Source organism: Rattus norvegicus, chromosome 9 (genome assembly GCF_021556685.1).
Source record: "Rattus norvegicus strain SHRSP/BbbUtx chromosome 9, alternate assembly SHRSP_T2T, whole genome shotgun sequence".
NCBI classification, from domain to species: domain Eukaryota; kingdom Metazoa; phylum Chordata; class Mammalia; order Rodentia; family Muridae; genus Rattus; species Rattus norvegicus.
In genome coordinates this window covers 70,428,945-70,442,238 of record NC_141542.1, presented here as the reverse complement: position 1 = coordinate 70,442,238, position 13,294 = coordinate 70,428,945, and the positions used below count along the sequence as shown (strand labels likewise).

Here is a 13,294-nt window from a genome sequence, read left to right as displayed (position 1 = left end):
CAAAGCTTCTGTAAGGCAAAGGACACTGTGGTTAGGACAAAACGGCAACCAACAGATTGGGAAAAGATCTTTACCAATCCTATAACAGATAGAGGCCTTATATCCAAAATATACAAAGAACTCAAGAAGTTAGACCGCAGGGAAACAAATAACCCTATTAAAAAATGGGGTTCAGAGCTGAACAAAGAATTCACAGCTGAGGAATGCCGAATGGCTGAGAAACACCTAAAGAAATGTTCAACATCTTTAGTCATAAGGGAAATGCAAATCAAAACAACCCTGAGATTTCACCTCACACCAGTGAGAATGGCTAAGATCAAAAACTCAGGTGACAGCAGATGCTGGCGAGGATGTGGAGAAAGAGGAACACTCCTCCATTGTTGGTGGGATTGCAGACTGGTAAAACCATTCTGGAAATCAGTCTGGAGGTTCCTCAGAAAATTGGACATTGAACTGCCTGAGGATCCAGCCATACCTCTCTTGGGCATATACCCAAAAGATGCCTCAACATATAAAAGAGACACGTGCTCCACTATGTTCATCGCAGCCTTATTTATAATAGCCAGAAACTGGAAAGAACCCAGATGCCCTTCAACAGAGGAATGGATACAGAAAATGTGGTACATCTACACAATGGAATATTACTCAGCTATCAAAAACAACGAGTTTATGAAATTCGTAGGCAAATGGTTGGAACTGGAAAATATCATCCTGAGTGAGCTAACCCACTCACAGAAAGACATACATGGTATGCACTCATCGATAAGTGGCTATTAGCCCAAATGCTTGAATTACCCTAGATCCCTAGAACAAAGGAAACTCAAGATGGATGATCAAAATGTGAATGCTTCACTCCTTCTTTAAATGAGGAAAAAGAATACCCTTGGCAGGGAAGGGAGAGGCAAAGATTAAAACAGAGACTGAAGGAACACCCATTCAGAGCCTGCCCCACAGGTGGCCCATACATATACAGCCACCCAATTAGACAAGATGGATGAAGCAAAGAAGTGCAGACCGACAGGAGCCGGATGTAGATCGCTCCTGAGAGACACAGCCAGAATACAGCAAATACAGAGGCGAATGCCAGCAGCAAACCACTGAACTGAGAATAGGTCCCCCGTTGAAGGAATCAGAGAAAGAACTGGAAGAGCTTGAAGGTGCTCGAGACCCCAAAAGTACAACAATGTCAAGCAACCAGAGCTTCCAGGGACTAAGCCACTACCTAAAGACTATACATGGACTGACCCTGGACTCTGTCCCCATAGGTAGCAATGAATATCCTAGTAAGAGCACCAGTGGAAGGGGAAGCCCTGGGTCCTGCTAAGACTGAACCCCCAGTGAACTAGACTATGCGGGGAGGGTGGCAATGGGGGGAGGTTTGGGAGGGGAACACCCACAAGGAAGGGGAGGGGGGAGGGTGATGTCTGTCCGGAAACCGGGAAAGGGAATAACACTCGAAATGTATATAAGAAATACTCAAGATAATAAAAAAAAAAAAGTTACAGGGAATTAGCAGGACTAATCGATAGGAAAAGAGCAGGTAACTATGGGTAAAATACAGTTAGAGCATACGTAAAAATGTTTGAAGTGTTATAATAAAATCCATTGTCGTGTACAATTAGTGTATACTAAGAATAAATGACTCTTTGAAATGGAACTGAGAACGCCCAGAGCATGCTGTTCATCGTCTTTATGCCCCTGAGCTGAGCAAGCTCAGGAATGTGTTCACTCCGAAGCTCCTACCTATGTAGAAAGATATATTACAAATAAGATCCCCGACTCTACGAAATGGTTCTAGTGTCTCTATACCCTTTGCAGGCAATACATCTTTCTAGTATGTTCTGCCTTCTGCTTGGTGCATTTTGGCTTTGTACTCATGGAGATGTGGACCCATTTCGCTTAGTTGTAGACCATTTTCTGGTACCAACTCTTACCAACCGTGGCTTCTGTTTCCTGTTTCATTCACTGAAGACTTACTCAGTTATTTGTTCCTCCTCAGCTTTTTACTATTCACAGAAATAACTGGGACATTACATTTCAATTCCCATGGCCAAAGTCTTTCCCTCAGATGTCTCCTTCCAAGACCAAATGGGAATGTGGAACACTTCTGCAGTCGAAGTCAGTGCTTGACTCTTGTCCTTTGAGAATTTCACCCACAGAGCCATCCTTGCTGAGGCTCCAAACCCCTCCATGAGGGCCGAGCTCCTCCCACACTGAGCTCCACCTCCAGCCGAGCCTCCGCCTTCCCACTTAACATTCCTTCCTTGTACCCAACAGCCCTTTCTTCCTCTGTTGATTTCAGGTCGGCTCACCTCCCTCACCAGACTGGTCCATGTTGTCTCCATTGTCCTGCTGTGGTCCCAGCCGTCGCAGGATGTTTGTTCTGAATCCAAAGGCTGTGTGCTGAGCCCTTTGGACAGCAGCACAGCTGTTAGGGATCGCCGCCACCACTAATTGAGAGGTTTTTGTCTCCTGTGGGTGAAGCCTTTCATCTCCTCCATTGTTTCTCCTTTCCTGTAAGCTACTTACTTCAAACTTTATTTCTTCCTTTTACTTTTTAACCACACACTATAAGATGTCCTCTCCAGAGTGTATTTATTTCCATCTACTGGTACCTACTTTCACTTATTTCTCTTGATTTTGTTTCTTTTACATTTGTATTTAAACACAAACAAAACTTTGGTCTTTTGGGCAATGCTCCAGGCCCATGTCTTTACCTTTTAGTCACAAGATGTTTTGAGTATGTAGAGTGCAATTTTAAAAACGCGCTTGCTTTTCCTGAGAGCTCTGCCCACGCTCCTGGCTCCGTGGTCAGCAGCTGCGGGCCTCACTCAGCTCCGCCAATTGCTAGCTGACACTTTTCCCATGAACGCTGGGAATTGTGATTGCTCTCCACCCGCCAACCTCCCTGTAGCCAGCTCCACCAAGCCACCAATGACCTCCTGGGCTGTGCCCTTTCTCTGCCCACCTTTGTTCCATGGATAGAAAACACCAGACAGTTCTGACACTTTAAAACCAGCCAGATAACACAACTGCTGGGCGCAGAATCTATTGCCCTAAACTCATCTATATCAGAATTCCGCTGGTGGTGAAGACCGCAACCGGTTCTAGTCGCCCCTAGGCCTTACATGACGTTCATGCTCCTCTCCCCAAAGCCTGGTCGAAAAGCTACCTCTTTCTTGTCTCCTCCTCTTCCTCCTGGGACCCGAAAATCCCATCTCCTGGTTTGTTTCACTCAGCAGTTAACGGCTGCTGTCTTTATTGACACAATCAAGAACCAATTAGGGAATCAATACCTCCCTCTACAGAATACTATTGGATATTGTTCACTGTTGCTGGTGCAATTCTAAAAGTGATAACTCTTCTCTATCCTAGCTAGCTCTCAAATAAATGAGACAGAGTCTGGAAGATTTACTTAATCAAGCTGCTTTATAGCACCGTAGCTGAGCCGTTATTAATCTATTCTATTCCTCTAAGCTATCTGCTAGATACTTGCATTTTGGTATTGATCCTGCTCTTTCTCTTTCTGCTCCACATGTGTTCCCATGGTGTCTTTTCAACTCTCTTTTCCTGGTGATTCTCTGTTTCTCCCTCTCTCCTCTTCCCCTGTCTAGGATCAAAAATCCAGTCCTGTTTTATGCTCAGCCATTGGCAAGTCAGAGAATAAACGGGGAGCAGTGTTTACACACTATTCAGGCAGGAGACAGGTAGAATAGCCATTACGATGCCATGTCCAAGTTGCAAGCAGATACGGGGCAGAGATACCAACATTTGAGTAATACAAGGATAATTTTTACACAGCGCACAATAACATTTTGCTTACAGTTGTTCCTCCTCTGGCCCCTCCCAAAGCTGCTGTCCCACAATGCACCATTCCAAAACTTCATTGCATGTTCCCCCCCTGACTATCTGAAATCATTACTCTCTTTCAGGAGTCTTTGATATCATCTATCGCTTTCCCTAAAAATTATCATTTGCCTTGTTTTTCATTATTCTATATTCTTTTTATCTCTGGTTACTTTTTCTGAGTTTTTTTTTTTTAGGGTCTCCCTTCTGTACAGTTTTTAAACTGTTGGTATTTAGTATTTAGGCTTTTTTTTTTTAGTAGATTTCCATTTTTTCTTGTTCTACATACTTTGTGAACTCTTTAATTAGAGCTAAATGATTTGATGTTTGGGCCATGGGGTGGGGGGTGATTCTACTCTTTTGAGTTACCATCGGGCTGTTTTTCCTTAGTAGGTATACACTGTCCTGTAGTGTGGGGTTTCTGGCTTTTCTGCGTCTTTGTGAGTACTTGTTAATATTCTGAGTATAAATATCTTACCCAGTATAACATTTGTAAAGAATTGTTCTTATTCCACATTTTGCCATTTTAGTCTCCTGACAGTTTCTTTGTTGCACAAAGGATTTGCACTTGAATAAGATGGACTTAGTTTGTCTTCCTCTGTTACTTTAGGGGTCAGAGCTAATAAGTTAATGTGAAACCCAATGCCATAGAGCCAATGAAATAGTTCAGTGGGTTAGGACATTTGCTATCAGGTCTGCTACCCTGACTTTAATCCTCGGGACATGCATGGCAGGAGAGAAGGCTAATGCCCATGGGCTGTCCTCTGACCTCTACATGCTCCCCCAATAAAATAAATATATAAAACCAAAAGAAGGGGACTGGAGAAATGGTTCTGTGGTTAAGAACACTGTCTGCTTTTCTAGAAGTCCTGAGTTCAATTCCCAGCACCACATGGTGGGTCACAGCCATCTATAGTGGCACCTGATGCCCTCTTAGGGCATCTGGGTATATGCAGATAGAACACTCATGTGTATAAAATAAATATAATCTTAATAGAAAATAAAACCAAAAGAAAATCAAATGCCATGAAGCCTTTCCTCTGTTTTCATCAATAGGTTTTAAAGTTTTGGTTCTTACATGTAGGTAATCCTCATGAGTTAATTTTTATATGTGACATTACGTGTCTGTGTTACATTTGTGTGTGGATATCTACTTTTCTCAGTATCATTTGTTGAAAAGACATTGTTTCATCGCTGTAGCTTTGTACTAAATTTTGAAATAAAAAATATGAGGCTTCCAAACGTTTCATTTAAAAAAACGTTGTTTTGGCTATTCGAGATCCCTCAAATCACGAATTTTAGGTAACGGACTTGCCATTTCTCAACAGAAAACTTTTACAGTCAGGTGTGGTGGCATAGGCCTGTAATTCGAGTACTTGGGAGGCTGCCACAGAAAGAGTGCCAGTTTGTGGCCAATCTGGGCTATGAAATGAGACCATCTCAAAGCCAAACCAGAATAAATAAACAAAACAAAACTAAACTAAACAACAACTTTTCAGTGGGAGACATTAAAGTCTAAACGCCTCACTATATTTTACCAGACCTTTAAAATAGAGCCCTTATTTATCTCTTCGTCTTCATCGCTGGACTCCTGTCTGTTTTACTTCAACCTCAGTCTGGTAGATTTCAGCTTTTGTTCTTCTAATAGCCATGCAATGTCTCAGGCTTTTGCATATGAGCTCTCTGGCCGGAATACTATTCGTGCGGCGTGTGTCCTCCTTTTTCCAAACCTCAGCTGTCATATCTCTTCTACGAGAAGAGACTATGAGAAGTGACTAACAGCACTGTTTCTGTTAGTTACGAACATGTGCCTGACGATCACCCAAGCCCATTCCCGAGGGATTGTCCTGGCACAGCATCCTTCATGTAGTCAATCTGGTGTGGTTTTAAATGAATTTCTGAAGGCTCACTTTCTAGTGTGTTAGGGAAGTCAACAGAACTGACCGCTGAGGCCCCGATTATGAACTCGTTTGCAGGCTTCAGTCTTGAGTGCCTTCTCATTATTCTATTTGTCTACATAAGCAATGAAATCTGCAGAAACAGCTGAACGACAGCTTAAGACAGAGGACCACACCCACGCAGACTTGGTGAAAGGTGCATTAATTTGAAGACCCACTTAGTCATCGAAGGGTCTTCGCTCTTCACAGCTGCCGATCACCCTCCGCAAAGGGTGTGTGTGTCAGTGTTGAAAGCCACAGAGACCCCAGAGAGCCACCCTGCTCAACCTCTCAGAAAGTTCTGGGCCTGATCTCGCAGACACAGATGACCGGAAGTGGAATCTGCCAGCTTGTTGCTTAGCAACGAATGAACTAGGGACGCTAAAGCTCCCAGCTCAAGAGAGAGAGGTGACTGAGCGAGCTGTCCTGCTGCGAACAACTCTGGTCTCCAGGTCCTAGGTCCAGCAGCAGCGATCCCGGCCAGCCCTGCGTGGCCCGCAGGTCCTTGCCGCCATGAGCAGCGAGCAGGTGAGAGCGGGGTCGCCAGGGTCGCGGGTCCCGGGGGCCAGGCGCACAGGAGCAGTGTGGACTGCGCCCTCGGAGAACCTGGACTCCAGTACCATCCCGGCGTTATGTGTTTCCCTCCTGTTCCCTTCCCAACCGCTGGACGTCGTTGTAACAATGGGACACAACACTCTCGGAATGCGCCAGCTGTGGAAACTGGCTCTACAGCGACCCCAGCTGCTCTCCGGGAGTGTTTGGGTGGCAGGAGGCTGGGCGCAACGTCACTGTGGGCGTGGTCTCCCCTCCCTCTCCTCCCAGGAGACAGTGATTCGCTATTTGTCAAGTCTTCCCACCCTAAACTGACCTGAGGTCCACTATTTAGGCCAGGCTGGCCTTGAACTCGCTGCACTTCCTCGCTCCCGCCCGTGCTGAGATTTCAGGCCACCCGGGGTTCTCACTTAGTCCTATGGCGTGTCATAAAAGATGCAATCTACAATAGCTACGTTGTAAAAATAAAAACTCTTTCTTTGTTGAACTTGAGTAACTGTAGCATGAACAATGGTTTCGATGCCAGCGCAACCCAAATAAAAAGAAGTTGATTTTTCAATCTGATAATTGTACTCAGCTTTTTAAATTTTTCATCACTTCAGAGTGGGTTCTCTTATAAATTGAGTTTGTTGTCAAAGATGATTGATTTGGGGGATTGGAGAGATGGCTTGGTGCATAAGAGGTTCATGTGAAGCCGTGAAGACATAGACTCAAATCCCCAGTGCCCACTTCAAGGCCCAGTGTGACTGAGCTTGCCTGTAACCCCAGCACTGTGAGGGGCAGACACAGGATTGCTGGGACTTCCTGTCCAACCGCTTAGTTTCTGGTTCAGTGAGAGACCTTGTCTCAAAGTAGTAAGTCAGTGAGTGATATACTACTGGCTTCTGTGCATGAACAGGGACACCCTTATACAAAACATGGACATATAACACACACACACACACACACACACACAGAGACACACACAGGCACACACACACCCACACACCCACACACCCACACACACACACGCACACACACACACACACACACACACACACGCTCAGGCAGACACACACATGCTCAGGCACACACACACGGGCACACTCTCTCTCACAGCAGGGGTGGTTTAAAGCCATATTGTGCTATTCAGGTTTTGTTGCTGTGACAAAATGGGGCAAGGCAACTCAGAGAGGAAATACCTATTTGGGCTCATGGTTTTAGAGGTCACTGGGCTCTGGGTGTTTCTGGGCACCGCACTGAAGCCAAGGCAGGGAAGGCATGGTAGAGTGAAGTTGCCTGCCTTCTAGCAGCCAGAAGGCAGAGAACACTGGGGAAGAGGCTAGAGAAAGAACACATTGAAGGCATACACCCAAGAACCCCCATTCTTGAGCTAGGCCCTATTGTCAATAGCCCATTCCTATAAACTCACATTAATTTTTTAGTGAAAGCAGCATCTTCATGGTCTGATAACTTCCCGGGGCATCACCAACTGGTGCCACCCCTGGACACAAGAGCTCCTGGGAAAGATATGTCACATCTATACTATAACAGCTATAGTTATAGTATATATATAGGTTATAGATTATTAGCAGAAAATGCCAAGCCTGCTAACCAAGTAATAGTTATCTAAATGCTGGAGAAAATTTTTTAGTATTTTTTAAAATACACATAATAATTGGGAGCTAAGAAACAGGTGTTTTGTTTCATATATCAAAGTATAACTAACAACGAGCAGAAGAACAAACAAGGAATCCCTAAAATTACAGATACATGTAACAGAAAGAAAAACCGCCACCACAAAAAACACCCTAGCAATCACTAGACCTCACTGTGATTCTTAACAAAATCACAGTTTGTCGCCACCTACAACTGAGTACCTCATTTGCTTGATGCCCAAGTAAGTCTTTGGCCGATTATGGAACCATAGCTAATACTGTCAAAATCTAAAATACCTCCTTCATTAAATGGACAGTGGGATCCCTGGAAAATTATTCTCTTACTTCCTTTCACCTATTCAGTTTGAGCTAAGAAGAAGCCACTAAATAGTCATTAGAAGTCAAATTTGTTTCACCTTTACAAAATGATACTGGGACCCAAGACCCCTGGACACCCAAAGAACCCCAGAAGGGCCATGGTTCATTGAAGAAACCTTGGAATCACCAAGAGTGCACATTATTAACCCACAGAGGATTCTTGCCACTTTCCATACACTGTTTTAAGCAGCAGAGGGCTCTCTCCTACTGTTTTGGCAATTTTAAAACTCATCTTGATCCTTTCTTCTATGCTAATGTAAGAGTACAGTTTTCCTTTTGAAAAGATGAAAGTTTTATACTTTAATCTAAAACAAATAGAATGGATTAAATTTTCGGAAATTCCATTTTAACGTGACATTTACTTATGTATTCATTCCATTTGAAGACGAGAGCAGGTGGCAGAATCCTATTTACTGAGGAGGTTTTAACATATTCATCTCATTAGTGGAAGGTTGAGAGGGACATGGCATTTTTCAGAGATAGCTGTCTGGGTGTTTCTCTTAAGTTCGGTATTTAAAGGGAAATATAAGTCCTATGCAGTTTCTCATTTCATTTTTAATGCTAGGGGAAAACCTCAGACACTTAAAAGATTCAGTTGAAGAAGTTTCTGGAATTTAAAAGTTTCACTACTCAACGATGAGGAAGGTTCTCACAATTAGACTGTTGCTTGTAGGCAGGGAAGGCAAAACTGCTGTAGCCTCCCAATGCTCAGCTCATTAACGTTATAGTTGTTATCATTTGTTTGTCACGCTCAACTGCTTCTTCACTTAAAATCATCATGAATTATTATATTTTTCGAGATAAGGTTTTTTTGTATAGTTCTGCCATTCCTGGAACTTGCTCTGTAGACCAAGCTGGCCCTGGCCTCACAAAGAGAGATCTGTTTTTGCCTCCTGAGTGCTGGAGTTGAAGGCGCACGCCACCACTGCCTGGCTAAAGAAATAATTTTATTTTTTATCTGTATGAGAGTTTTGCCTGTACGTGTGTGCACCATGTGTGCAATGTCCTCAAAGGTCAGAAGAGGGCATTAGAACCCCGGGGGATTAGAATCATAGACTGCTGTGAGCTGCCATGTGGCTGTTGGGAAGAAGCCCAGGCCCTCTGCAAAAGCAACAAGCTCTCCTAACCACTGAGCCCTGTCTCCAGCCTCTCCTAACCACTGAGCCCTCTCTCCAGCCTCTCCTAACCACTGAGCCCTCTCTCCAGCCTCTCCTAACCACTGAGCCCTGTCTCCAGCCTCTCCTAACCACTGAGCCCTGTCTCCAGCCTCTCCTAACCACTGAGCCCTCTCTCCAGCCTCTCCTAACCACTGAGCCCTCTCTCCAGCCTCTCCTAACCACTGAGCCCTCTCTCCAGCCTCTCCTAACCACTGAGCCCTCTCTCCAGCCTCTCCTAACCACTGAGCCCTCTCTCCAGCCTCTCCTAACCACTGAGCCCTCTCTCCAGCCTCTCCTAACCACTGAGCCCTCTCTCCAGCCTCTCCTAACCACTGAGCCCTCTCTCCAGCCTCTCCTAACCACTGAGCCCTCTCTCCAGCCTCTCCTAACCACTGAGCCCTCTCTCCAGCCTCTCCTAACCACTGAGCCATCTCTCCAGCCCCTCATCATATTGTCTATCATTAAAAAGAGACCAAGATAAAGTTTTCTGTCAGACTAGTGCTGTACTGACAACTTTATCAACCATAACTCAAACACATGACACTAATATTTAGACTAGCCTGTTAAAATTTATTTTTGCAACAAAGACTTACTATAGAGTTGAGACTAACCTTAAACTTATATAATCCTCCTGTCTCAGTTTTCCAAGTGCTGGGAGTATAGGCGTATGAGATCGTGTCCAACAAACACTATTGAATTTCGAGAAGTTACTGGAAATTTAGCAGAAAAAAATTGTCAATTTAACAGAAACCTTTGATGGCACGGCTATGCTTGGGTTATATAACAGATTTCACAATATCCCTTCCAAGTGTTAAGTAGATAAAAACCAAGAAAGAACAATCTGAAGGATTAGACTGTTAAGCAATTTCATTGTGGAGTATAAATTTATATTGAGTTCCTATGGAAAAACAGATGTTATGCTTTAAAAGATAATTAAAAAATAGTTGGAAAGAGAGCTTTTGCAGAGGTCGGGAATGGGAAGTGGTTCAGGGAGCACAGAGTGTGAGGCAAGCTTTATTTTAGAGCTAATATAAAATGTGGCAGAGTGAATCACATTTAGCATTAGTAAGTAAACAGGCAGCGCACAGACATGGCTGAGGGGCCAGTGAACCCTGTGAGAGTCAAAGACACAACAGTTGTCCCAGGACCCGCATGCAGGGACTGTTTAGCCCCACAGATCCCCAGTGCTTGGGCATAAATATCCCAGCTCCCTTTGTCCTGGCGCTCAGTATGTTGGGAGGCCTCATATTGGTTGGTTCTGAGCAGAAGTTTGAGGGTTAGGCGCTCTGATGATGCTCACACACAGACTCCATCCTCTACCACAGAGCAGGAGAAGCAGAGACTCAGCCAGAGCAAACAACACGGCCATCACAGAAACGACCGAAAACAGAGGAAGCCTCTATAGCAAGAAACTGTTATAAGCAGATGCACTTTCCTGCCCACAAATTATTCAGGGGCCAGTGCCTACCATGCACAAATAACCCGGATTCAAAAGCATTTTTAATGATATGTTATAGTTTAATTAAAGCATCTAACATCTTCCCCCAACCCAAATTTATTCCTGAGCACAAAAATGGAGGACAAAGGCTGACTTACAGAAGTCTGTTCTTCCCTTCCAGTGTGTGCTCCAGGGTACTGACTCATGTGCTCAGGCTTGGTGGCAAGTGCCTTAACTACAAGGCCATCTGTCCTGGTTAAGTGGCCTATTTTATTTTAACTAACTAGCTAGCTAAGTAAGTAAGTAAGTAACTCTGTTAACATGATGCAAGTTAGAATTATCTGTAAAAAACAAAACAAAAATAAAGTTGGAACAACCTGGGAAAGAAAGTGCGTCTTACCTAGTTATGGCCTGTAGGCAAGTCTGTGGTGATTTCTCTTTGGTGATTGGTGTGGAAGGAGCTCACTGTCTCTGTGTCTCTGTGTCTCTGTGTCTGTCTGTCTGTCTGTCTGTCTCTCTCTCTCTCTTTCTCTCTCTATGAATTTTTTATCTTGCAACCTTGCTGAATAAACTAATTAGTTTTAATAATTCCTTGGTGAATTATAAAATTTTCTCTATAAAGACCTACTATCAATAAATCATGTTTTAGGATATTTTGGATGATATGTGCTTGACTTTATAGTAAACAGTGTAAAATTTGGCTGGCTGAATTAAATTTATCAATAACAAATAAACATTTTTTCCTCCCTACACAGGATAAACTATCCACTAAAGAAAAATCTAAGACACCAGTGAGATTCCTACCACAGTTGGCTATGGTAATTTGTTAATATAGTCCTTCTTTATTCTATTATGATAGTGTTGCTTACTGTTGTCTGATTTCAAATTCTGTGTTTTAGTTGATTCTATCCAGATGGAAAAATTCTGTGTGGTGCATATCTAAGAAAAAACCTCTATCTTAATAAAGCCACCATGTTAGTAACATCTACTATGGATGGTTGGTTTGAGGAATCTGAGGCAAAGAAATCCCAGATGATCTCCAGGAGAGATGTCACTGTTGGCATCGGGAAACAAGAGCTTAGGTCACAGTGATATGTCTGGCACTGTGACCTTTGAGGGCGTCATTTATTTCTTTGAACCTCCTTTGTGACATCAAAAGGAGATGGCTCTTCTACTGCCAGAGGCTGTACTACAAAAGAGTTTGTAGACTAGTTTTTGTTCTCATTATTTCTCTATAAGTTATCATTGTCTACGGAAAGGCAGCAATAGGCGTTGTTAGTGGACAAAGCAGTGGAAAAATTAGGTTCTGCTGCAGTAAGACTGTTTACCAATTATGTTGGATTAAGTGTCATCGAGTTATACTTTTTATGACTTCTAGGAGTTGAGTTTAAGTAGAGTTTCAGAACAGATATTATTTTGAAACATATTTTCAAGTCTTAGACTGAAGTCTATGATGGGATCTGCATTGCTTCATACAGGGAAGAGTTCTAACTTTTTTCTGTTTTTTGACATTTTTTTATTAGATATATTTCTTTACTTACATTTCAAATGTTATTCCCTTTCCTGGTTTCCTGTCCATAAGCCCCCATACCCTCCCCCACAAGGGTATTCCCCCATCCACCCCCTTACTGTCCCCCATATTCCCCTGCACTGGGGGGGTCCAACCTTGGCAGGACCAAGGACATCCCCTTCCACTGGGGCCCCAATAAGGCTTTTTTTTTTTTTTTAAAATAAAGCATCAAAACCAAAACCAAAACCAAACCTTAAATGAAAAAATTAAGGGAACAATCTCGAGCATTTCAAAGCACCTATGTTTTATTTTTTTAGTCTATTTGCAACGTTTAAGCCAGGATTATTAGAAGCCTTATAAGTTAAACCATAACTTGTTTATATCTATCAAAGCCTTTATGTTTTCTAGTTTACAAATCAAAGTATTGAAATGAAGAAAAAACAGTTTCTCTTTAAAACTTAGCGAATTATAAAATTGAAAATGTTGCTGTTGGGGTGTTTGAGCTTTCAGATTTGTGTTCACTCACTGCACACGTGTTTGGGGTCAGATGAATGATTCTTTCAAGTCAATGAACTATATGGTTATTTAAAATGTGTTTTCTGGCTGATTGAAAACCTTACTGTATGCTCATAGTTGAGCATATCTTATGGGTTTTCTTTGATATTCTTGAGGACTTGTGATTTATGAGAAATCACACTTTTGGGGTAGTTTAAAATAATCAATGTCCTTGCTTGTACCTAAACATTAAGTTCATTCTTCTGTGGAAGCACAGTTTCCTCATGGACACTCAGGCTTCAGTCTTAGAGGTCTGACCCAACACAATTACTCTATGCCTTCAT

At 43.0% G+C, this 13,294-nt stretch overlaps 1 protein-coding gene across 1 annotated transcript in view; it reads left to right on the top strand.

Annotated features, from left to right (window-relative positions):
* Positions 1–6,159: 6,159 nt before the first annotated feature.
* The window catches only part of Dnah7 (dynein, axonemal, heavy chain 7), a 305,586-nt gene continuing 298,451 nt past the window's right edge, over positions 6,160–13,294 (top strand). The window contains 2 exon segments of the mRNA NM_001419550.1: positions 6,160–6,311; positions 11,701–11,763. Coding sequence (NP_001406479.1) covers positions 6,297–6,311; positions 11,701–11,763 — 78 coding nt within the window. The 5' untranslated portion in view covers positions 6,160–6,296.